This window comes from Leptodactylus fuscus, chromosome 7 (assembly GCF_031893055.1).
Source record: "Leptodactylus fuscus isolate aLepFus1 chromosome 7, aLepFus1.hap2, whole genome shotgun sequence".
Classification (NCBI taxonomy): domain Eukaryota; kingdom Metazoa; phylum Chordata; class Amphibia; order Anura; family Leptodactylidae; genus Leptodactylus; species Leptodactylus fuscus.
The window spans coordinates 128,040,695-128,068,371 of NC_134271.1; the positions used below are offsets into that span (position 1 = coordinate 128,040,695).

General features: G+C 42.9%; 1 protein-coding gene across 1 annotated transcript in view; it reads left to right on the top strand.

Moving 5' to 3' along the window:
* Window positions 1-7,238: 7,238 nt before the first annotated feature.
* The window catches only part of PLCB2 (phospholipase C beta 2), a 72,942-nt gene continuing 52,503 nt past the window's right edge, over window positions 7,239-27,677 (top strand). Inside the window, exons 1-3 of the mRNA XM_075283097.1 lie at window positions 7,239-7,441; window positions 16,926-17,003; window positions 21,037-21,105. Of these exons, the coding sequence (XP_075139198.1) occupies window positions 7,358-7,441; window positions 16,926-17,003; window positions 21,037-21,105 (231 nt within the window). The 5' untranslated portion in view covers window positions 7,239-7,357. The remainder of the gene's footprint in view (window positions 7,442-16,925; window positions 17,004-21,036; window positions 21,106-27,677) is intronic.

The following is a 27,677-nucleotide window of genomic DNA, read 5'->3' on the forward strand; positions in this document are numbered from 1 at the left end:
TGAAGAGGAATTTCTCTTCATTTAATACCATGTGAACATACCCTAACACAAGACACGTTTTATTTGTCTTCTAAACGGTATATGACTCCTTTTTTTGGCCCCCACACAGTATTTGACCCCCTTTATCTGAACCCCCACAGTATATGAGCCCTTTTTTTTGCCCCCCACAGTATATAACTCTCTTCTTTTTTGCCCTCCCCCCTTCACAGTATATGACTCTCTTTGTTTTCGCTCCCCCTTTATATGATCCCTTTTTGCCCCCTCCTCAATATATGACTGCTCTTTATGGCCCCCACACATTATATGATCCCTTTTTTTTTTTTTTTTTTAATGTAGATTGTGAGCCCCATAGAGCTCACAATGTACCTTTTTTCCCTATCAGTATGTCTTATTTTGGAATATGGGATGGAAATCCATGCAAACACGGGGAGAACATACAAACTCCTTGCAGATGGTTTTTTGCCCTTGGTGGGATTTGAACACCAGGACTCCAGCGCTGCAAGGCTGCAGTGCTAACCACTGAGCCACCGTGTGGCCCCTTATACGATCCCTTTTTGGCGGGGAAGGTTTATGCACCCAGAGATTAAAAATGATCCCTTTTCGATGGCGCAGCAACAGCCTTGGGCTATTGTATTATTGTAATCTCTTTATCATGCCAATAAAAGCAGTAAGTACAGAACCTGAGCAGCAAGGCAGGAGATGTCCGCCCATATAAAAGTGGCAGCAGCCGCGCGGTGTGGAATGTGATGGACAGGCAGAGAGCGTCAGTGGCATTATTGGGCCGGCGATTATTAGTCCATTCCACCACTCTCAGCAATGGCACATCTACTCTCTGCCTTCAGAAGTGTGTCAGAATCCTCACAGCCACAGTGGACTTTCATGTAAGATTTGCACATCCATTTTATGTGGAAGCTATTGGTTGCCATTGGTATTTTTATCCAGTAAAGTTGGAAACTGTTCTACCTGTAACCCTGAGTCTCCAGAGTCCTCTGCCATCACATACCTTCATGTGCACTCCACCTTCCATCCAACTCAGGAGGACAGAACACCTTAGGACATATTCCTGGAAAGACTAATACAGCCATTATTTACCATGAAGGCCCCCTTAGCTTTGCACCAGCCCAGCAGGTGAGCTGGTGGAGTTGGTTCAACTTTCTAGCCATTGAGGGGCCAACACAGTGGCTCAATGGTTAGCACTGCAGCCTTGCAGCACTGGAGTCCTGGGTTTGAATACCACCAGGAGCAACATCTGCAAGGAGTTTGTATGTTCTACTCGGGTTTGCATGGATTTCCTCCCATTCTACAAAGACATACTGATAGGGAAAAAGTGTACATTGTGATCCCTATATGGGGCTCACAATCTACATTTAAAAAACAACTTCCTAGCCATTGTGACAACTATTATTACTACTCCCAACCTTCGGATTCCCTCAAATGGTTTTCTGCATCAGTGACCTCTGGCCCCCATTCTGTCATGCTTGGCTGAGAGGCTTGGCCCCAGAATACCCCTTTAATGTATTCATGACCTGTCGTGTTCCTCTGTTATGCTGGGGGTTCACATATTCCATGTGCGATCTGACAAGTGATATATAGAGGTAATATAATAATGTAACGTCTTTTGCATCCTATACTTGTATTTGCCTTGGCAGCTGCAGCCTGGCCCAGGATCAATTTACAGTCTACTAGTGTTTCTAAATCCTGTTCATTGCAGTTTACATGACCTGACACATCGTACATATGACCATGCCCCAAGTACATATCCTTACATTCATCCAGGCCAGGACCTTCTAAGGCATCGGCTTTTCACGCAATACCCCCTTGCAAGTGATAATGAATCAGAAAACAGTACTGTGCAAATGTTCTAGGCAGGTCAAGAAAGAATGTAAGAATGCTTTCAAAAATAGAAGTGATTATTATTTTAGGGGAATTTTACTAATGGCGCACGGGGGGAGGGAAACATAACTAAAGAGGTACTCTGTAAAGCAATGATGAAAATATTGGCGAACCCATGATGTCTGTGTGCAGGTGCAGAGGTTGCAGTCACTATCTGGCCCTGGACCCTGAGGGGGCCCCAAAGGTCCCTTTACCCTAAAAAATAAACCACTATTCTAAATAACACAAGGTAGACAAGGCCCCATTACAGATTTTGTAGTGGGGCCCAAGAGCATCATGTGACGCCGCTGTCTGTGGGGCAATCTCAACGGAGATGAACTGTGGTTAGAAGAAGTGTTCTTGGTGGTCTGGGCCTAATGAGGAAGAGGAGACATCATCCATGACTCATTGGAATAAAACCATAATGTGTGAATAAACCCTGGCACAGATTTTTATGAGTCATATCCAAAATTACAAAGACGTATACATCCAAATACACGTGCACACAAACTGATGCAAATAGAAACAGGTCCTTTATGGACCCCAATGGATCTGTTAGCAGGGATTCATTTTCTTCACCTGGTTATCTGCTCACACTGCACTGGGGCACCTACTTGACTTTTGGATATGGGATGTCCCTCACTCCTTCCTAAAACCACACAAACTACGGTAAATATTGACTTTGGAATAAATGCACACTTATTTTGGGTGTCAAAATGGCCACAGCTTTATTAAACTCACAGTAGTAAAATAATGACAGAAGGAGTCAGGTGAAGTGCTAGACCATTGGGATTCACGAATACTGTGAGATCCCCAGCTGTCTGACATACAGCACCCGGCCAGACAGCAATAAATAAATAAAGGGGGGCGGCACGCTCCGGCTTGCAATTCTAGCAGAGCCAGTACACTTTAAGGGCACCAACGACCCTGTGCTTAACCACTGTGCCCGCCCCTGGATGACGTTACTATTACGACATCCTTCAGGCTGGCCATTTCTAAAGCTCAGCCTGTTCACCACCATGAGGTTTAACCTCCTCTATTAGTTAAAATAAGTCTACAATAACTTGCCTGCAACTTCCACCTGACTCCTCAACCGCAAAAGTAAAGCTGTGACAGTTTATCAATGGACCATGTGACACGTAATACTTTATTACACACGACTGACTAAATAATGGAAAACCCCCGACTCACAAAGAGTCATCCTACAGCACTCAGGAGAGGAAAAAACCCCTGTGGAGGAAACCTCTAGGGAACCATGGCTGGAGGACTGCCCTTCCCTTGGGCCTAGAAGGATAATGCCCAACAATAACTCATCAGTCATCTCATAATTGAATATATAGAGCCAAATACACAATTACAGTAACAAAGCAATGATACAATAATACATTAGATAGGAAAATGGGAAAAAAGCAAGTGTAACATAGTGATGAAAAGAGGGCAGGAAATGCTTCATCCAGGTCTTGTGATGAGAAAGAGGATAAAGATGGAGGAAACAGGAAGTGACATCCATTCCTAACTCCTCCCTCCCTACAGTAACACACTAAGTACTATATACTCCTAAAGCAGAATATACACTGATATATACTCCTAAAGCAGAATATACACTGATATATACTCCTAAAGCAGAATATACACTGATATATTCTCCTAAAGCAGAATATACACAGATATATACTCCTAAAGCAGAATATACACTGTTATATACTCCTAAAGCTGAATATACACAGATATATACTCCTAAAGCAGAACATACACAGATATATACTCCTAAATCAGAATATACACAGATATATACTCCTAAAGCAGAATATACACAGATATATACTCCTAAAGCTGAATATACACAGATATATACTCCTAAAGCTGAATATACACAGATATGTACTCCTAAAGGTGAATATACACAGATATATACTCCTAAAGCTGAATATACACAGATATATACTCCTAAAGCTGAATACACACAGATATATACTCTAAAGCTGAATATACACAGATATATACTCCTAAAGTAGAATATACACAGATATATACTCCTAAAGCTGAATATACACAGGTATATACTCCTAAAGCTGAATATACACAGATATATACTCCTAAAGCTGAATATACACAGATATATACTCCTAAAGCTGAATATACACAGATATATACTCCTAAAGCTGAATATACACAGATATATACTCCTAAAGCTGAATATACACAGATATATACTCCTAAAGCAGAATATACACAGATAGATATATACTCCTACACGAAGAAGAAACTGCAGGAGTTATTGATTCCCCCATCCCAAAGTCATGTTCCCCTTTGCTGATGGCTCCGGGGGTGTCTTAATCAAAGTTTTATTTGTTCTGCTGCAATTTTTCAAAAATTGATGAAAAACACACATTGGCTTGTACGAAAATAGTGCATTATAATAGGTCCCTATGAAGCCATGGCTTGTACCTCATCATGTACAATGATGTAATATACTGTTATGTCTAGTGCAGAGTTTGGGGAGTGTTGCATGACACAGGGATTCTCCCTTCATTGTGCACCGCCCATACACCACACACATACCCTGTTTCCCCGAAAATAAGACGGTGTCTTATATTAATTTTTGCTCCCAAAGATGCGCCATGTCTTATTTTCAGGGGGTGTCTTATTTTTTTCAAAGAAGAATTCACATATATTGCTAAATATAAAAATTAACATTTATTAAATACTGTACAGTATAAAAATATTTTTATAGATTTGTAGAGCAGGCGATTTTGGACACAGGGACACCTAACATGTACGGTATGTGTTTCACAGTATTTACATACTTTTATATGTGTTCTAGGGAAATGGGTTGATTTGAATTTTTAATACTTTTATATATATATACATATATATATATATATATATATATATATATATATATTTTATTTTATTTTTTTTTGCATTTATTAACCCCCTGTAATACATTACAGACAGGCAACCTGCCTTCAAAAGAAATGACGATTGTTTGCAATGCAATTGCAAAGGTCTGATCACTAATGCAATGCATTGTATTAGTGATCAGACCTTTGCAATTGCATTGCATTGCAAAAAAATCGTCATTTCTTTTGCAGGCTGCATAGAGCATGCCGCCATAGTAGCCGCCATAGCAGCCTGGTGTTTGCTGGTGTCAGCAGACATCCAGCGCTAATGCCTCCGGTCGGTGCCCACACACGCTCCCATAGAAATGAATGGAAGCGCCTGGCACGCCGATTAACCCCCCTCTTGCCGGCTACTTCCATTCATTTCTATTCACTACGTCTTACTTTCGGGGGATGTCATGTCTGCCATGCCTTACTTTCGGGGTACGTCCTATTTTCGGGGAAACACGGTAACACTTCTGCCCTTCATTGTAATACTATGTCGAAACAAAAATGTCTGACCTTATTGTAGCATAGCCCCCATGTCCAGAATGTTTTATTCTGCTAAATATGGGGGGGGGGGGGGGGGTATCGGATGATGAATAAGGAAGAACTTTGCAAGGGGAAATGTGTGTCATTCCATGTAAGTGCAAGAGGAACTTCAAAGCTCGAATATTTTCAGTTTGTACCATCCTTGTGACCATGTCTTAGAGACATTAAAAGGGGAAGCGTCTTTGACTTGGTTACTTACCAAATCCGCTCTTATGTAGTGGGAAGACTGTTCGCCTCTCAACGTCATGTCAAATGTCTTGTAAAGGTAGAGACTACCTGGGAAATCGGATAACATTGCAAATACATAACAGTGCAAAAGTCTTAGGCAGAAAAGTAAGAATGCTTTTAAAAATAGAAGCGTTCATAGTTTATTTTTGTCAAATAAAATTAAATGAATGATCAAGAGAACGCTAAATCCCATCAATATTTGGGGTGACCTTTGCCCTTTGCCTTTCATTAATTCTTCTCAGTATACTTGATGCCAGTTCTTGAAGGAACTCTGCAGGGAGGTTCCCGCCATCTTGGAGAACTAAGTCCTGATCTTCTGTGAGTGTAGGCTTGCTCCAATCCTTCTGTCTCTTCATGTCATCCCAGACGTACTGGGTGACATTGAGATCAGGGCTCTGTAGGGACCATATCATCACTTCCAGGACTTCACCTTCACAAAATGTATTTTTTCTTCATTTGCTTAATTTTGCTCATTGGCAAACAATAAACTAGTAACTCTTATTTCTGAAATCATTCTTACTTGCTAGCAATATATGTCTAAAACCTTTGCACAGGACTGTACATCACTTTGCTTAAGGTCCACCACCATCAAAATGTGGGGGGCAGTCAGTGACATAGTAACATATCTTTATTGTGTCACTGCAATTTTTCTACCAAGACAATTGTCTTTTAATCCATTATGCAACTAAGCTGGGTTGGCTTGTCAATTTGATGTCAGGGGGTGATACTTGGTTACAAAAACAGGTGAGGCCACCATGCTGTGTGTTCACCACGGATCAGCTGTTCATTCAGAGGTACGTAGAGATGGAAGATGGCTCCATGCCTTGTATAATGGTTGGGCTCCATTACTACATCTCTGCTTCCTGCATGCACTCCTGAACAGCTGATTCTTCTGGACCTCTCTGCAGCTTTTGACACTGTTGACCATCATCTCCTCCTCACTATACACCACTTAGTCGGCCTCAATGACACTGCGCTCTCCTGGTTCTCATCTTATCTCTCAGACCGCACTTTCAGTGTATCATTTTCAGGCTCTGTTTCTTCCCCTCTTTCCCTTGCTGTTGGGGTTCCTCAGGGCTCAGTGCTAGGCCCCCTGCTCTTCTCTCTCTACACAGCTCCCATTGGACAAACCATCGCCAGATTTGGCTTCCGATACCATCTTTATGCTGATGACACTCAATTATACACATCTTCCCGTGACGTCACCCCTGCACTAATACAGATGCAGGTCCCGGTCATGTGACGTCAGGGAGCGTGGGGGCACTGTGGGTGTGTGTGGGGGCACTTTAGTCTGCGGTGAATGCTTATCAGACATATATCCGCTTTATCACTAGTAGTTTCCATTCTTTGTAAACATCTCATTCTCTTAAACTATCAGGAAGTCAGAGTCGCATCATTTACTGCATCACCTTGATACCATGACTTTGGGTTTCAGTAACCCTCTCACATACAGGCCTAGGGGTTTCTCAATAGGTAGCTGCGCTGTGATGAAACCCTGAAGATAAGCTGAAGGAGCTCTCCGGAAGCATGAATTCTACAGAAAAAGGAAGTTCCTAACTATAACTTGCTGAAGTATATTTACTAGATATGTATGTCCTCCAGAGCAGACTCTCCATCCTGTAACATAGCCCCGGGACGCTGAAAGCCGATCACTCCCCAACCTGCTTATTTACAATGCAGATTGAGGGACACTGGATGATTTGGTTGTAAGACATTCTGGCTATAAAACCAGGAAGCCCGAGCAGGATGGCTGGAGGAGCACAGGTTACAGCAGGGCACATGATGTGAAGAGCCAGCAAGGGAGGCAGCCGTCACAATCCAGGATGTCCATGATAACGCCTATCCTGAGCCCCCCGGAGATCAAAAGCTACCTGAACAAGGGGGAGCGCTTCATAAAGTGGGATGATGTGAGTAGTAGTGCTGCTGATCTTATTTCCTGCACACGTGTTATATTGATATATATATATATATATATATATATATATATAGGTGTCTGTTACATAGGACATTGGTGAAGCTGTAATAGACAAAAGGCAATGTTAGTTAATGGAAACTTATCATCTGCTGACTATAGCTGAGCCTTACAGGGGTTGTCCTGATTGATATTAATGCAGACTAAGGTCCCACGTTGCAGAAAAGCTGCTTTTTTTGTTGCAGATTTGACTCCGTTTTTGTTTTTGTTTTTCTTCCTATATATCTCCCATTCCTTCTATAGCCACTACTAGGTTTGGCACAAAAAAACGCAGCAATATCTGCAACAACAAATTTTTTAAAAAAAAAAAAGCTGTGTTTTTGCAACCTGGGGCTTCCCGGTTTTTCTTGCAGCACTTTTCATAGAAACTCTGCAGAGTTTTCCTCTGCGGACTCTTTATCCCTATTAAACCTTTAAGGACAAGGCCAGCGTTTCTGTAGGTATAATTGGCGTGCTGCGATTTACAAAAACGCAACGTTTTTTTGAAATCGCACAGCTATTGTTCTGCAATGTGTGGTTGGGTCATCAGTATGAAACATGCCTTAGGGGCTAGAAAATCCCTTTAATTCTTGTATCAATGAAAAGTTTGTAAAGTTTCTAGTAGACTTTGAGGGAGATTTATCGAACTCTCTGTGCCAGTTTTCTGCCATAGAGGGATGATATTGTGGTGCATAGTTGATGCAAGGCTCTTTCATGCCCCGTATTTGCACCAAAACCCCCGTTCTGCACCTTGCTCACCACCATTGTGTAAATATGTTTGGACCCGGATCCTGCATTTTTTGTATTTGTTTTCGCACCGCGGGGCTCCGGCCTTAGCTGTTTTTGATAAATGTGGCAAACAAATATCAACATCACTTGTGCACATTGTTCAGCCGTATCCCAATATCCTCAGCACAGCAGTATTGACATGGATGGGGCATAATACTACAGTAATGTGTAGATATGTAATAATGTAATACTAGCTGCAGGGTGCAGAATAGTATTACTATAGGTATGGCCTTCTGGGCTCGGGAGCAGACAATGGTCATCTATAGAGATGAGCGAGTACTGTTCGGATCAGCCGATCCGAACAGCACGCACGCATTGAAATGAATGGACGTAGACGGCGCGCGGGGGGTTAAGCGGCCGGCCGGCGTCAAAGCGGAAGTACCAGGTGCTTCCATTCATTTCAATGCGTGCGTGCTGTTTGGATAGGCTGATCCGAACAGTACTCGCTCATCTCTAGTCATCTAAGTAACCAAGCTCTGTCCTAGTGACATGAGGTAGGGTAGACAGGGGGCCACTGTGACTATCACCCATATATAACAGGTACTGACCCTTACTATGAGAAGAGCTGAAGATCTACCAGGAGCAAAGGCCGCATATAGTGGCTCCTGTTGTCAGTGTCTGCCCCTGCACTAAACAATACGAGATACTAATATGAACTTCGTAGATGGGACTCATATGTGCATTTTACGTAAAGTTAATTTAGAGGTGAAGATTCGATTTATCAACTCCTTTTATTCTGGTCTCCACAAAACTATGCTTATGTGATCCTTTCACCTTCCCAAAGTCCTCAGAAGTGTTTAACACTCCAATTTTTGCATCCTATAGTGTAGTGAAATGCTGCTCTTAGTAGAGCTGTACATGTGTTATTTTGGTGCAATAGTGCTTTGTTTCCTGTTACAAAACGTGACACATGTGAAGTAAGGACATGTGGTTACAGCAACGGAGAAAAAGCCAACAATACACATGCTCATAATTCCTCATTGTGTCACATGTGACGTCTCTCTATTACGGCTGTGGTATAATAAATGTGAGATCATTTCCCGGGCGAAGAGATCACAGAAATACTAGTAGAGAGATCTTTCGGTCTCTATACTGGCCCAGCTTTTTGTCCAAGCCTGGATACTAAGTGCCTATTCATTAATATCAGATTAGTGTGGGTCTGACACCCGGCACCTCCACCAATCAGCTGTTTGGAGTCAGAGGTGTATGGCTCAGTACACTGTGTAGTGGAGTCAGAAGTATATGGCTCAGTACACTGTGCATTGGAGTCAGAGGTATATGGCTCAGTACACTGTGTAGTGGAGTCAGAGGTATATGGCTCAGTGCACTGTGTAGTGGAGTCAGAGGTATATGGTTTAGTACACTGTGTAGTGGATTCAGAGGTATATGGCTCAGTACATTGTGTAGTGGAGTCAGAGGTAAATGGCTCAGTACATTGTGCAGTGGAGTCAGAGGTATATGGCTCAGTACACTGTGTAGTGGATTCAGAGGTATATGGCACAGTACACTGTGTAGTCGAGTCAGAGGTATATGGCTCAGTACATTGTGTAATGGAGTTAGAGGTATATGGCTCAGTACACTGCGTAGTGGAGTCAGAGGTAAATGGCTTAGTACACTGTGTAGTGGAGTCAGAGGTATATGGCTCAGTACACCATATAGTGGAGTCAGAGGTATAAGGCTCAGTACATTGTGTAGTGGAGTCAGAAGTATATGGTTCAGTACACCATACAGTGGAGTCAGAGGTATATGGCTCAGTACACCATATAGTGGAGTCAGAGGTATAAGGCTCAATACACTGTGTAGTGGAGTCAGAGGTATATGGCTCAGTACACTGTGTAGTGGCCATACTACGCTACTGCAACTCAGCTCCCAATTAATTCAGTGTATCACTACTGTATGTACGTTCGAGTGAACCCCAGGAATCACCATATAGAGGATCACCTAGACATAAGATACTGGCATAAAAAATAAGTCAACACTTTACTGCTATAAATGTTATTTTGAGAGAAAATAATTAGTTTATAGCTTAGTGTCTTCAGTACAGATCACATATAATATACATATACACATCTGCTATTCCCATAAGAATATCTACATAAACATAATATAAATGGAATATAAATAAAAGATGGGTGAACCTCTCAGGATTCATTTTGTTTTGGGTTTGGGTGGCTTAGGTCCAAGATTTGTTTTGTGTCGAATAAGACCCCGGAGTATAACAGGTGGAGGCCGAGGGGCGGTGTTAAATAATAATAATAATAATAAAAAAAAACATTTATACTCCCTTTCGGTTACCTCTTCTGGGCCTCCTTGCAGTGTCTGTCACTCTCTCCACCTTCTCAGTGACGTCATGCGCCCTGGATCACCTCTGAGGCCTGTGATTGGGCCTTAGTGGTGACATGGGCACGCTGAGCGTCTTGACATCATCAAGTCTGATATGCCCATGTGACTGTTAGTTGCCCAATCACAGGCCTCATCTGCGAACCCAAACACGTGAAAAGAACATCAGCCATTATGAGGTAATGGCTAAAGAGGTAACGGCAGGTGTATATGAATTTTGTTTTAATTTTTTTTCACCTCCCCTGGGCCTTCACCTATTATACTGTGGTTTCTGAAGAGACCCCAAAGTATAATGTGGTGATCCTTTTAGTTCACTCAAGACAAATCTCCATTTAAGTGGTTTACAAAACCAAACAACTTAGAATATTCAGGTTGAACCCAGCTCAATACGAGTGTCCAGTCCATGGTGATCTGGTAGGTATCATCCAGTACCCACTGCCTGGTGCCCATGTGTCTCATGCACATTTATTCTACTCTGTTCCAGTAGCTAGCATGGTGGATCAGTGGTTAGCACTGTTGCCTTGCAGAGCTGTGGTCCTGGATTTGAATCCAACCAAGGACAACATCCAACATGGAGTTTGTATGTTCTCCTTGGGTTTCCTCTCACATGTCAAAAATATATTGATAGGTACAAACAACTGACCCTTGTGATTGCTTATTTGCTTATTGACAAAAACTGATATCTCAGCAACGACGAAAGCAATTCACAAGGGGAAAACATCATTTTTGTGATCCTAACCTAGCTATCTGCAGTGTTTGGGTGATATTCTGGGTTCTGATGGCCCTAACCTATCTATCTGCAGGGTTTGGGTGATATTCTGGGTTCTGATGGCCCTAACCTATCTCCCCAACATCTGCCATTGGAGGGAGAATAAGAAGACCTCATACACATTAGATGATATTAATCTAATGTGTATGGCAATATTGGCCTTCCCATTAGTTGGCCATACAATCCTGTCTCTGCAGCTACAGGCGTGCCTACCAACTTTCTGAAAGAGTGTCAAAATCTTCAAAGTACTGAGCGTTCTGCGGTGGATTTACGCATTGTAAGCCATGCCTGGGACCTTCACTGATCAGCTTATTGAAGGGGCCATGGTGCTATGGCAATTTCTGCATCCTCTTTATTGTTTACTAGACACAGCGCCATACATTTTATAGTGGCGCTGCCTGGTATTACAGCTCAGTTCTTTTTAGTTGAGCTGCTGAATCCTAAAGTACGAGGCACAGCCATTACAAGAACTTTGCCCTGCGTTACCGGTTGAGGTGTCTCTGACCTTTTAATCAGCTCATCATGGCGTGCTATGAGTCAGACTCTATATCAAACCCCTTTATAAAGTTTAATATGGCTAAATGTAAGGTGATTCATAAAGGAGAGTGACCAAGTTCATTCAGGGGTGGATTACAGAACAAGGCAGATCATCATACTTGGGGTTATTCAGGTTACAATAAAGGGCAACGTACAGATATGTGTATAGAGGGTACAGAGATCTTCCACATGACATTGTTATACCTAGGCCTGTGACCATGACAAGGACAACCTCTGTCAATAGGAGCGGGCTTCTTTACTGTAAGAGCAGTGACTAGGGTTGAGCCGATCTCGAGATGTCAGGATCCGATCCTGATCGTGAAATTTACTCGATCGCCAATTGGAATCCGATCTTTTCCGATCTCGATCGCTCAACCCTAAACAGTGACACTATGAAACTTTCTGCCAGAGGAAGATGTAATGGGGAGTTCTCTTAAGCGGTTAGCAAAAATGGCCAAATATTACAGATAATGGTTATTATTAGATTTTGGATGTTGAGACATTAGATCAATTCCGATGGCCTGATTGGAGTTGGAAAGGATTGTTCCTAATAATAAGGAAAATTGGTTTCAACCTTGTGGGTTTTTGGCCTATTTCTGGAGCCACATTGCAGTATAGTAGACAGAACTGGATCAACCCTGTAGAACTATAGCTTGGATTTGTGTTCTTTTTAAGCTTTTTCGGCCATTTTACTGTGTTACTATGTATACAGTGGTCACTATCAATACAGATTATGCAAGTTACATCAACTATTGAGTAAACTTTGTGGGATTATTTAGGGAAGAAAGTCAATCTGCCTGTAGATGCAGAACTATCACACACTTGTACACAAATATCCACCGGTTAACCCTGAGAAGTACAAATGACATCCTTGAACTGCGTACAATGAAAACAGAAGTGTTCTAATGTGATGATGTAAGCCATAAGAGGCAGCGGTATACAGTGATTATATCATCAAACACTAGAAGTTTCCTGGCAACCATTACGTATATAGTGGTTACCCTGTATGTACCTTTACCATATCCTCCATACAATACAATCATCATGTGGGTCATCAGCATATTTATTATCCTGCTATATTCCCCTTATCTAACCCCTAATTTATTTTTGTCAATGAAGAAAAGAGAAACCTAAATCCCATCAATATTTGGGGTGCCCTTTAACGTCCATCAATTCTTCTCCGTACACTTGCAGACAGTTTTTGAAGGAATTCAAGAGCGAGGTGGTTCCCGCCATCTTGGAGAACTAAGCCCAGATCTTCTGTGGATGTAGGCTTGCTCCAATCCTTCTGTGTCTTTATGTAATCCAAGACAGACTGGATGATGTTGAGATCAGGGCTCTATGGGGGTCATAGCATCACTTCCAGGACTCCTCCTCCAAAGGGCAAAGGTCACGCCAAAAATTGATGGGATTGAGATTCCCTTCATTCACGTCATTTTGTTAATTGATAAAAATAAACTATTAACTGGTCGATTTCTGAAAGATTTCTTACTTTGCCACATTTTCCCCACACCACCTAGTATATGATGTATGTAATTTATATATGTATGCGATTTATATGTACGTATTCATTTATATGGATGTATTCATTTATATGGATGTTCCTCAGTCCATGGACTAGGTGGCATCTTTATATAATATCTGATCCTCCTGAATTAGATTGAGGATAATTTTTGGGTACAGGATCTGTTCAGGGTCTCACTCAGCAGCTTAGGGTCCATCAGTACATTCGGCTTTAAGAGCACAATTTCCCATGTACTAAATGACTTTATCTGGCAACAGAGGGTTCAGAAGCTGGAGGAGGTTAGCATGTGTTAGCCCAGATTGTAGTTTGTTTAGCAGTCATTGCAATATTTGAGTCTAATTTGTTATGAAAATATAAGCAAATTAACAAGCAAAAAACTGCGCGTTCTGTGAAGCCACATCCAGAAATACGAAACCTCGCCGTCTCCTGGATATGAGTGTCATTGTGATCGCAAGATAAGATTGTTTATCTTAACATATTGAGGGAAACTGGTCATAATCGCTTACTCTAAGATGAGTAATCTAGTTCTCAAACAGATAAAAATTTAAGGGAATTGTCACGTATATCCGAGCACGTGATGTGGGTGCGGCTGTCAGGGGTCAATTCACTCCACTCACTCAATCTTGCACTTACCCTTCACTCAGGCTGCAAATTGAGTGTTACTCATACTCCAACACAGTCCATGCACCCCAAATACACGCCGCCACCACCACCTATTATATTCAGAATCAGGATCAATAGGAATGTCAGACATGCACTACTACGCCCAGCAGTCAGACACAAACACACTTCAAATAGGTAATGGGTTCATAGAGCAAACACAAAGTACCATTAAAGGGTTCAGTGCTATATATGAAAGAGATGACAATACAAACAGTTTTAAAGAGGACCTTTCATCAGATTGGGCACAGGCAGTTCTATATACTGCTGGAAAGCTGACAGTGCTCTGAATTCAGTGCACTATCGGCTTTCCCGATCTGTGCCCGGTGTAAAGCGCTATCGGTCCCGGTACCGTAGCGCTTTACAGTCAAAAGGGAGTTTCTGACAGTTAGCCAGGGACGCCCTTCTGCCCAGCAGTGCCTATCGCGCTGTAGAGTGTGAGCGGGGAGGAACGCCCCCTCCCTCTGCTCACACAGCTCGTCCATAGACCAGTATTATCAGGAGGGGAGGGGACATTCCTCCCCGCTCCACAGTACAGCGTGATAGGCGCTGCTGGGCAGAAGGGCGTCCCTGGCTAACTGTCAGAAACTCCCTTTTGACTGTAAAGCGCTACGGTCCCGGGACCAATAGCGCTTTACCCGGGGCACAGATCGGGAAAGCTGACAGTGCGCTGAATTCAGCGCACTGTCAGCTTTCCAGCAGTATATAGAACTGCCTGTGCCCCGGACCATGAAAGGTCCTCTTTAAAATAAAAGGAGAAAAACAGAATAAACCTAATAACCTAGAGTCTTTTTGGTTCTGTGGAGCTTGGAGGATCTCTTCTGATGGAATGGAATCTCTTCTGAGTACTACCATGAGTAGGGGAGGCGTTCCTCAGCATCATGGCCGGGCGTTAAGGAACGCCCCTGTCTCAGTACAGCGCTATGGACTCTACTGCGAGGAGGGGCGTTCCTCACAGACTATCAGAAATGCCCTTCTGACAGTGAAGAGCTACGGTACCGGCCAATAGTGCACTGAATTCAATGTCAGCTGTCTAGCGGTGTATAACACCGTATGTGCCTGAGGATGTGAAAGGTCCTCTTTAAAACCTACTGAAAACCTACATTGATTCCAGCAGGAGTACCAAAGCAAAAGCCACCCAATTTCAGATGCTTTTTCAGGAACACACGGCAGCCATGTGAGTTGCACTGCAAAGGGGCTCACTCAGCTAAATTGCCCAAGAATCCACTCAGACCTGGAGCTGACCCTGGTTAAAGCAGTATAGGCTTATACGATGATAATAAATATGTAATTGGGGACCTCTTGAACTATGTTTAAAGGAGTTGGGCAGAATTTTATGGTCAATCCTTAGGATGATATCTGATAAATATCTCATTGTTGCGGTTCTGATCAGAAAGGATCAGCTGTAGGAGATCTCTTCCTATGCCCCTACTACACACAACAAGGGGTCAGAAGCAATTGGCACCCTGCCCTGTATAGTGGTCAATACTTCAATGGAAGATGAGCTGCAAAAGCAACAACGGTTATCTAAAGATCCAGAGCTATCTGCTTTCAACTCTCTCTTGTGTATACGGTAGTCCTCAACGGCCGATAGTATACAGTTGATCTCCTCCTTGTCTAGTCTTCAGGGGAAGTTTTGTTCTAAACATGAAGATTATTCAACCACAAGGCCGAGCACTGATATTGAGCAATAGGGCATGGCTGTAAGCAACATTTCATTGTGAGGTTCTTCGTAAGGCCCAACCCAAGTGTTATCGCCTGGAAAGCCACAATCCTGTGGAAACTAACTATTACACAACTGCAACCGAAATAAATAGATATCTGAGTAACAAGATATAAACAAGTTAGTCTGGACATATACTTTATATAACTCCTGGCCGAATACAACAGCTATCTCACAGACATGTATGCCCAGTTCGGTGCGTACAACTCTATGCTGTACCTGTAAAGGAAAACTGGAAACAGCCTAGCTACATATGCTACACTGTTTCCTTAACTTCCAGTCTCTGCTATGGGAGTTATGGTAACTGTGTACAATAACAGTGCTTTGCTGTTCCTGTAAGTCCTGTCCTTGGTTGGGACTTGGGTGCCATTATTCCCATCTCTCACATAGCCAACATTGAGGCGTGTGGCTCTGTGCTAGTGTTAAGAACAAAGCAGTGTCATTTCTAAAATTCTCCTGCAGTCTTATATGATAGAAACTATACGAGGCGCTAGTCATCCTTCACTCTCAAGTGGGTCCTAGCATGTACCCGATCTTGGCAGTGCCAACACTAGCCTAGGGGTGAACTATATAATAATATACAGAGTAATATTTCCTCTTAGTGTTTTCTCTTAATATGGAAGAAGCTATGACTTTTATCCTCCAAAACTAGTGGATGACAATCTGATACTGAACCCGGTCTAGCCACTCACCTCCTAGTATACAGACTTAGTTAAATGAAGGCTGATCTAGAAAATTCTAATATAAGAGATTGCAGAAAAATCCATGCACTGAATGGAGCTCGGACACCCAGAGTCCTTCCACCTTTATGTGCCATGTGATGCAATACAGCATCCGAAGTAGCATGTTACAGATTATGGAGGACCCAGACTCGAACACGATAAGGGTCCAGCAGAAGACACCCAGATTTTTAGGGGTACTATGGTCTGTTTCCAAGGGCTTATTGGAGAATCATTTTATCTGGTGGATCCAAGGAACCTCAGTCCAACACTGTGTCATCCACACGACATTGTCACACACTCATACACAGTAAATAAGTAATCTATTTATCTAACTTTTGGATATTTGTTCCTAAACCGTCCATTGTTTTCTTGCAGGAAACCTCTACGGCATCTCCAGTTATTCTACGTGTTGACACCAAAGGTTATTACTTGTACTGGACTTTCCAGAGCAAGGTGAGAATCTCTTTACTTTCTACATTTAGTATGTTCAAGGGTTGAAATCCGCAGATGAAATGGATAAATGTATGACATGCTTTCGCAGATCACTTTGCGCCTGGGGTTTTAGTCGCAGAATGTGGATGAGATTGTTTTCCCACCAAGATCACAAACCACGACTTACTGTTATATAGATATTGCCGCTGCGCTTTGCTACAGTTGTTTGGATTTATTAGTGCAAATATATTAGAAAACAACATACAAAATAAGGGGACACACGGTGGCTCAGTGGTTAGCATTGCAGCGCTGGAGTACTGAGTTCGAATCCTGCCAGGAACAACACATGCAAGGAATTTGTATCTTCTCCCCGTGTTTGTGTGGATTTCCTCCCATTCTACAAAGACATACTGATAGGAAAAAAAATGTACAGTGGGGCAAAAAAGTATTTAGTCAGTCACCAATAGTGCAAGTTCCACCACTTAAAAAGATGAGAGGCGTCTGTAATTTACATCATAGGTAGACCTCAACTATGAGAGACAAAATGAGAAAACAAATCCAGAAAATCACATTGTCTGATTTTGTAAGAATTTATTTGCAAATTATGGTGGAAAATAAGTATTTGGTCAGTGACAAAATTTCATCTCAATACTTTGTTACATATCCTTTGTTGGCAATGACAGAGGTCAAACGTTTTCTGTAAGTCTTCACAAGGTTGGCACACACTGTTGTTGGTATGTTGGCCCATTCCTCCATGCAGATTTCCTCTAGAGCAGTGATGTTTTGGGGCTGTCGCTTGGCAACACGGACTTTCAACTTCCTCCAAAGGTTTTCTATAGGGTTGAGATCTGGAGACTGGCTAGGCCACTCCAGGACCTTGAAATGCTTCTTACAAAGCCACTCCTTCGTTGCCCTGGCGGTGTGCTTTGGATCATTGTCATGTTGAAAGACCCAGCCACGTTTCATCTTCAATGCCCTTGCTGATGGAAGGAGGTTTGCACTCAAAATCTCACGATACATGGCCCCATTCATTCTTTCATGTACCCGGATCAGTCGTCCTGGCCCCTTTGCAGAGAAACAGCCCCAAAGCATGATGTTTCCACCCCCATGCTTTACAGTAGGTATGGTGTTTGATGGATGCAACTCAGTATTCTTTTTCCTCCAAACACGAAAAGTTGTGTTTCTACCAAACAGTTCCAGTTTGGTTTCATCAGACCATAGGACATTCTCCCAATACTCTTCTGGATCATCCAAATGCTCTCTAGCAAACTTCAGATGGGCCCGGACATGTACTGGCTTAAGCAGTGGGACACGTCTGGCACTGCAGGATCTGAGTCCCTGGCGGCATAGTGTGTTACTGATGGTAGGCTTTGTTACATTGGTCCCAGCTCTCTGCAGTTCATTCACTAGGTGCCCCCGCGTGGTTCTGGGATTTTTGCTCACCGTTCTTGTGATCATTTTGACCCCACGGGGTGATATTTTGCGTGGAACCCCAGATCGAGGGAGATTATCAGTGGTCTTGTATGTCTTCCATTTTCTAATTATTGCTCCCACAGTTGATTTCTTCAATCCAAGCTGGTTGCCTATTGCAGATTCAGTCTTCCCTGCCTGGTGCAGGGCTACAATTTTGTTTCTGGTGTCCTTTGACAGCTCTTTGGTCTTCACCATAGTGGAGTTTGGAGTCTGACTGTTTGAGGGTGTGCACAGGTGTCTTTTTATACTGATAACAAGTTTACACAGGTGCCATTACTACAGGTAATGAGTGGAGGAAAGAGGAGATTCTTAAAGAAGAAGTTACAGGTGTGTGAGAGCCAGATATCTTGATTGTTTGTAGGTGACCAAATACTTATTTTCCACCATAATTTGCAAATAAATTCTTACAAAATCAGACAATGTGATTTTCTGGATTTGTTTTCTTATTTTGTCTCTCATAGTTGAGGTCTACCTATGATGTAAATTACAGACGCCTCTCATCTTTTTAAGTGGTGGAACTTGCACTATTGGTGACTGACTTAATACTTTTTTGCCCCACTGTACATTGTGATTGTGATGGGGCTCACAATCTACATAACAAAAACATACAAGGTTTTTGCTTTCCTCTCTAACAAAACTGGATTCAGAGGATTATTGGTTGAACTTGATGGACTTGCATTTCTTATCAATTTTATTGACAATGTAACTATGAATTTATTCTTACTTATACTGTACATGTATTTTTCAAGGTCATCCCCCCTGGTATTCAATATCCTACTGGGCAGGAGATCAGCAAACATTATTGGATCAGATATCTAAATTGTCGATAGTGATCAGATTGCCAAGACAGCATAAGACAGCCCTGGCATAGCCGTATACTGTCAGCCCTCACATTATCACTAATAGCAATGATATATACATCAATATTTGGTGTGACTTTTGCCCTTTGCCTTCTACCAATTCTTCTCAGTACCTGTAACCAGGTTTTGAAGGAACTTGGCAGGGAGGTTGTTCCCGCCATCTTAGAGAACTAAGCCCAGATCTGTGGATGTAGGCTTGCTCCAATCCTTCTGTCTCTTCATGTAATCCAAGACAGACTGGATGATGATCAGATCAGGGCTCTGTGGGGGCCGGATCATCACTTCCAGGACTCCTCCTCCAAAGGACAACGGTCACACCAAATATCAATGAGAATGAGATTTCTCTTTTCTTCATTCACTTCGTTTTGTTAATTTATAGAAATACACAATTAACCCTTTGATTTCTGAAGGCATTCTTTATAGCATTATTTCCATACCTGCCTAAAATTTTTGTACGGTACTATGTCTTTGCATCGTTTTTTCCAACACCTGCCTAACGGTTTTGCACAGCACCTCCACTCCACTACCTACATTATGTAAAGTTTTGCTATTAGTGTGTATACAACCTATATAGGGACATTATTAAAGAAAATAGGGCTTATGTATACGGCTATAAGATGAAACTGTGCGGGGTGTGTCCATTATACATCACCTATAGAATTCTGTAGTCCTTAAAGGGAGTGTATCACAGTCAAGTATTCATGTTAAAGGGGCGCAGCCTCTGCCTCCCATTGACATGAATGGTGGTGGATTTCAAGAGGAATTCGATCTGGATTTTAAGGTGGATTCCACCTCAAATTCCTAGGTGCAAAAACATCTTTGTTCTGTCTTGACTATTATTCCCGGATTATACCCTGAGGTTTCTTGGAAATCCAGGTATTAATCTATAGCTGCCAGGTCCTGCTGTCAGCCCGGAACATTGTGCCCTGCCCCTGATGCACTGGATGTCATCTTTGGCCAAGGCTTATATTGAGGGAGCTGTGTGGACTTTATCAGGGGCGGTGCTGGGTGTAGGAACCCCACAATCTCATTTTGACTATATATCCTTCAATATCTGGCAACGAACATCCCCTTTAAAGAATAGTTGTTGCTTTTTTTTAAAAAAAATCTTTATATTTAGAGAAACCTAAAACCTTACAGTTTTCACTCTGACTACCAAACCTAATAGGCTGATCTCTTTTTTATCTCATTATCACAAGTCGTATTACAACTAAAGTTCATCTATCACTAAAATATAGATAACAACATCCACCATTTACAATAGGTACACAGGTCACAGAGCATGCCCACAACACTCACATGGCAATCAATGAGTTATCTTCAGATGACAGGTTCTTATGGCCCAGGACTCTCTGTGGTCAACAGCAAATCAGGCAAAAACCAGAATAAAAACCTACAAACAGAAAATAAAATCTAAGTACAGAAAATGAATACATATCAGTATCTTGTTTTCTATGTATCATTCCGTCGCCTCATAGATGTATCCAGGGTCAGCGACCTCTTAGGACATATAATATAGGCAGACGAGGCTCAGCTTCTTGATTTGACATGGTGTTATACTGTATATGCAATGTATGAAATGATGGTCATGCTTTATGGACGTGTAATCCTTGTGTCCAGCGCTACACATTATGTTGGTGCTATGTAAGTATCAGAACAGTAATGACTCTTTAACCCTTTATTCCTCAGTTCATTTTAATTTGTTCTAACTACTTTTACAGGAAATGGAATTCGTTGACTTGACCAGTATCCGGGACACACGATTTGGAAAATATGCCAAAATCCCGAAGGTATTCAGTTTATTATAGCGGGAATGCAAAACGGATGTTGTGAGCGAGATTTTCTGTTGTTATATTTGCTGTTTTTTAATGACTTGGTCTTCGTTAAATCTCAAAGGAGTTTTCCAGGACTTACATGTTCATAGGATAGGTATCAATAGGTGATCAGTGGGGGTCTGACACTGAGGACCACCAATTCAGCTTGTTGAAGAGGCTACAGTGTTCGTGTGAGCCTTGTGGCCTCTTCACACAGCACTATGGTGTACAGATCACATGGGCTGTGCTTGGCATTGACTTGGGACTGAGCCGCTGCTGTACCATGTGACTGATATCACAATGTGACAAGAGGCCATGGTGCTCATGAGTGCTGCGATCTCTGCAAACAGCAGACTGGCAGGCGGGGTGTAATTACCGGGGTATCAGTGATAGCGGCTGCTACAGGGCCCGGGACATTAGGGGGAACGGTGGGCCCCTGATTTTTTATTTATTTATTGTAGGCCATTACTCCAGCAGGTAACGGGCCCTATTTACTTACCGATCCTCACTCATGCTCACGACTGCCAGCACCTCACTGCCTGGATTGGTAAGTGAGGCTACGGGCCTGTGAACCCCACAAACACTGCCATCATTATACTCTTTTCAGACCCCTTAGTATAATGATTGTAGGCCCAGGAGAGGTGAGGGAACATAAAAAACACTGTTACTTACCTCTCCTGTGCTCCAGAAGGCTTCAGGCCTATTTGGTGATGTCCCAGACGTCACATGGGCCGGGCCTGTGTCTTTAGGCGTCGCAACAATAGCCAGGCTCACGCGACATCTGATCCATTATTGTAGATGGCCACCGACATCAGCGAAGAGTGTGCCAGAGCCCAGGAGAGGTAAGTAACAGTGTTTTTCATGTTTGTATCCTCCCCTGTTTCTCCGATCATTATACTATGCAGTCAGTCGGGGTCAGGAGGTGGGCCCATGTGAAATATTTGCCTTGGGCCCAGCCATTCTTAGTCACACCCCTCCTGGCAGGAATATTGAAGTGGACCCTTACCTGGGTGGAGCTATATTTTTCATGCAAGATAAATGTCAGACAAATACCCAGTGATCTCGGCCAAGAACACAGATAAATGTCAGGTACAATAGAGTTAATAAACCACCAGGAAAAGGATGCCAGGATGAGCTACAATGTGGGGCATTTGCCAGGCAGCTCAATACAATGGTGTAGATGGGCGGGGAATCTGAGCCATCCATCAGTATAATAGAGCACCAGACAAGATGATAATATCCTTATATTTATACAACAAGGGATACATTGTATTCCTCAAGACAACTACCAAAATAAACAAGGATGTTAGCATTTCCTGTAGATTTTTACTTTTTACTGTGTTATTCATGAACATACTTAAAGTCAGACACCAGACTAAGGCTGAGACATGAGGTCTGTATGACAGGGAATTGTACTATACGGACTCTGCTGCCATATGGTGTCTCTATGTGATACTCAGTGGCATAACTAGGGATGGCGGGGCCCCATGGCGAACTTTTGACATGGCCTTCCCCCCCTCCTGACCGACACCGAAAACCCTGACCTCCTCCCTCAACCATTCCTGCGCACTTGATTATGCCCCATAGTGAGCCCTGCACATACTATTATGCCCCATAGTGGCCCCTGCACACAGTATTATGCCCCATAGTGGCCCCTGCATATATTATTATGCCCCATAGTGGCCCCTGCACACAGTATTATACCCCATAGTGGCCCCTGCACACAGTATTATGCCACATAGTGGCCCCTGCACACAGTATTATGTCCCATAGTGGCCCCTGCACACAGTATTATTCCCCATAGTGGCCCCTGCACACAATATTATGCCCCATAGTGGCCCCTGCACACAGTATTATGCCCCATAGTGGCCCCTGCACACAGTATTATGCCCCATAGTGGCCCCTGCACACAGTATTATGCCCCATAGTGGCCCCTGCACACAGTATTATGCCCCATAGTGGCCCCTGCACACAGTATGATGCCCGATAGTGGCCCCTGCACACAGTATTATACCCCATAGTGGCCCCTGCACACAGTATTATGCCCCATAGTGGGACCTGCACATAGTATTATGCCCCATAGTGGCCCCTGCACACAGTATTATCCCCAATAGTGGCCCCTGCACACAGTATTATCCCCCATAGTGGCCCCTGTACACAGTATTATGCCCCATAGTGGGCCCTGCACACAGTATTATCCCCCATAGTGGCCCCTGCACACAGTATTATGCCCCATGGTGGCCCCTGCACACAGTATTATGCCCCATGGTGGCCCCTGCACACAGTATTATGCCCCATAGTGGCCCATGCACACAGTATTATGCCCCATAGTGGCCCCTGCACACAGTATTATCCCCCATAGTGGCCCCTGCACACAGTATTATGCCCCATGGTGGCCCCTGCACACAGTATTATGCCTCATGGTGGCCCCTGTACACAGTATTATGCCCCATAGTGGCCCATGCACACAGTATTATGCCTCATGGTGGCCCCTGTACACAGTATTATGCCCCATAGTGGCCCCTGCACACAGTATTATGCCCCATAGTGGCCCCTGCACACAGCATTATGCCCCATAGTGGCCCATGCACACAGTATTATGCCCCATAGTGGCCCCTGCACACAGTATTATCCCCCATAGTGGCCCCTGCACACAGTATTATGCCCCATGGTGGCCCCTGCACACAGTATTATGCCTCATGGTGGCCCCTGTACACAGTATTATGCCCCATAGTGGCCCATGCACACAGTATTATGCCTCATGGTGGCCCCTGTACACAGTATTATGCCCCATAGTGGCCCCTGCACACAGTATTATGCCCCATAGTGGCCCCTGCACACAGCATTATGCCCCATTGTGGACTACCCATGAACAATTATTATACTCTAGGGTTAGTTACACCGTTTTTATAAAAGCTTGTAGACCAGGTGTCTTTGGACACAGGGATACCTAATGGGTATGTTTTTCATATTAAGTACTTTTATATGTTTTCTAAGGAAAAGAGAGGGGGGTGATTGAATTTAAATATATATATATATATATATATATATATATATATATATATATATATATATATATTTATTTTATTTTTTTTTACTTAATTTTTTAGACCCCCTAGGGGTCATGAATCCCAGGGGTCTGACCATACATTCAATTCATTGCAATGCTAATTCATTGTAATGCATTGTTAAATCCCAGCACTTCTATTACAGGCTACATAGAGTTGCCAGTAATAGAATTCTATGACAGACAAGCTTAGAAGCCTTCAATAGGCTCCCAGCTGTCATGGCAATGGATTGCAGGCCCCAGATGTCGTTCTAGGGGCCAGCAATGCATCCCAAAATTGCAGCACATGACAAAAATGTTACCCTGGTAAGCATTGCAAGATTGTGGACATTGCCACCAGGTCTCTGCTGTAAATACCTGACATACCCCATACTAAAATGGTGGATGTCAGGAAAGGATTCAGGAAAATAACTTCATACTAAAGTATATGATGGCATATGGCTGTGTGTATGAAATCTACTAGTCTTCCCTGTATTACTATGCAAAATGGCTGTCCTTCACTGATTAGGACCGCCCACTGGACTCCTAAGACCAGAAAGAGCAATTTCAGTTGAATTGTTTATACTGATTTTTTTCCCACAAAGTTATAGATCAGTCTTAAGTCCTGCTCTATACCAAGATGCTTATTGATCCCATAGAATTTATGAGCTCATAGATGGAAAGGTTAGGGCCACCCGGATTAAAGTGTGTTTTCCCCTTGTGCCTCCATTGCTAACATATTGCTGTTTTTGTCAATATGCAAATTAGCTCTTTGGAGCAATGAGGTTGTTGCTCCAAAGAGTTCAGTTTCATATCGTCAAAAATGTTGATATCTCGGCAATGGGGTAAACATTGTTTTATTCAGGTGACTGTAACCCTGTGATGGTGAACCTATGGCCAGAGGTGGCACTCAGAGCCCTCAATGTGGGCACCCATCTGTGGAGCACATTATACTGTGTGGGAGCCACTGTGGAGCAGATTGGACTGTGTGGGGGGTCACTATGGAGCAGATTGGATTGTGTGGGGGGTCACTATGGAGCAGATTGGATTGTGTGGGGGGTCACTATGGAGCAGATTGGACTGAGTGGGGACCCTTTACTATTTATATCACATAGTATCTGTTTTATAGCAGATATGTGATATTATTACAGGTCATAATAACATTGCACGGTCCTATAAAACAGATCTGTACGATGTAAATAGTGAACATTAATTGTTAATGCAAATGCAGTACACAGTTGTTTGTATAATTGAAGGCTCTTTAAAGTCTCATTCACACGACTGTATTTTGCGGGTCCGTAATTTTCCACAATTGTGGATCCGCACAGTATTAAGGTTACATTGCTGTGTTGGCACTTTGTAATAATTTAGTGGGTTTGGGGTTGCAGATTGGGCACGAGGTCTCTAAAAAGTTCGCCATCACTGCTGTAACCAATCTCTGGGGCTGGGTTGATATCCTGGCTTTGTGACAGACTCCCTGTAGGTGAGACTGCACCTAACCCCAATGTCCCAGGGGTCCAAGAAGCTGAGATGTTAGGAGATGTTTGATAAGCTCCAAGCCTGTGCCCTGGTAGACAATCTGTCACCAGACATTTTCTTTCTATGACTAACAAAATTGTGGTTCACTTTTTTTCTATCCGGCATAACTACTGTTTTGTTAGGGAAATACAATGACTGATAACCACAGTTTTCGTTCCAGGCAAGGACAGCAACGCTTCACTACACAACCCAATCTATCTCACCTTCCTGGATGTGTGTGATGTGGCGAGTGGGATGGTGGTCTCACTTGGTCACAGTCATGCGACGGCCGTGCCCCTGGCTCAGAGCAGTTCTGCTTGCATATGTTATATCACTTCAAGTCCAGGTGCTATGAGTCTGTGTCAATGTAGTTACCGTATGTAACTGAGTCATATTGCAAATCTGTACATGCTACTACAAAGCCTGTGCAGAAATCCGAGGCTTATGCTCAGATATGCAATATGAAATACAGTATAGGTGTAAGAGGATAAGCTCCAGTGAGTAGGCCTAATACACCAGAATCTGCAGGAATAAACAAAGAAGCATGGGGCTTATTCCCATGGAGGTTACACGTGAAAATGAAATTCCTCTTCATGCTGAGGTTTTCTGCAATCTCCTTTCACTTATGTTTTTATGTATTTTCGCAATTTACTTCAATGCTGATAATGCAACTGAAAGTGCAAGCAGATTTTTGTCATTTTACCACTTGCATTTAGAAAAATAGTAAATCACAGTAAAAACAACATAATACACAGTCCAGTTACATTAATGTGACCACCTGTATAATCCAGAATAACCACCTTTGGCAGAGCGGACCGCTGCGAGACATGCAGGAAGAGAGGGGATGTTGTGATGATGTCGCTGGGATGTTGAGCCATGCCGACTCCAGTGCCGTGGCCAGCTGTGCTAGGTTATGCTGTTGAGCATCCATGGTGCAAACAACCCGATCAAAGTGGTCCCACAGATTCTCGATTGGGTTCAAGTCCGGGGAATTTGCTGGCCAAGGGAGTACGGTAAACTCATCCTGGTGCTCCTCCAACCACGCACGTACACTGTGAGTTTTATGACACGTTGCATTGTCCTGCTGGTAGATGCCATCATCCTGAGGAAGAACAATTCCCATGTAGGGGGGAACATGGTCCGCAAGGATAGATGCATACTTGTGTTGATCCATCGTGCCTTTCACAATGATGAGTGCACCCAGATGGCTGACGACATGTGCCTTCTGCCATTGGTTATTTAACGTAGGCAGTGGTCACATTAATATGACTGGAGTGTGCATAATTACAGCAAAAATAGAAGGAAATTGTCTAAATATTACCTTTATATTTCCCATTCCTTTTCAAGCCACGTCCCGACTTTTTCTAAAAAAACAAACAAACAGAAAAATCTGCAACAAAAAATGCTGCGTTTCCATAACATGAGGCCTTAGCCTAAGGCTTCACCTACTTTTTGACCTGGGTGACATATTACCATAGGAATAATTCAGTATTTTCATTTTTTTTTTTACATATTCTTATAGTACAGACTAAAGACAGGAGTTTAACACAATAATCCCTTGGATATCCCATGAAATCTTAATGTGTGTTTTGTGCCGCTCTCGTCCCCGGCGCTTGCGTCCAGGATTTGCATACTAGGATATGATTACTGGTGTCATTTGCACAGGAAATACAACTAGGTAAATCCACAGAAAACAGATCTGACTCAGCTGCCCTTTGTCGGTCTAATACCTTTCACATGCTGATTTGTGACTGATGGTTTATAGATTGGGGAGACTGACCAGATAATCCGTCTTCTGTTTACGTGAAGGGTAATAAACCAGCGTGATGGCGTCTCCTCAATATGACAATGAATCCTCTTATTGTACATCTGCTCTGTCAGGTTCACATGAGGTGTAATGCCAGCACAGCCCATGGATAAAAAGGATGGCATTTTATTTTTTGCCCTTATATAGTCCCCTTTTCTCTTCATTTTCCTCAGGTTA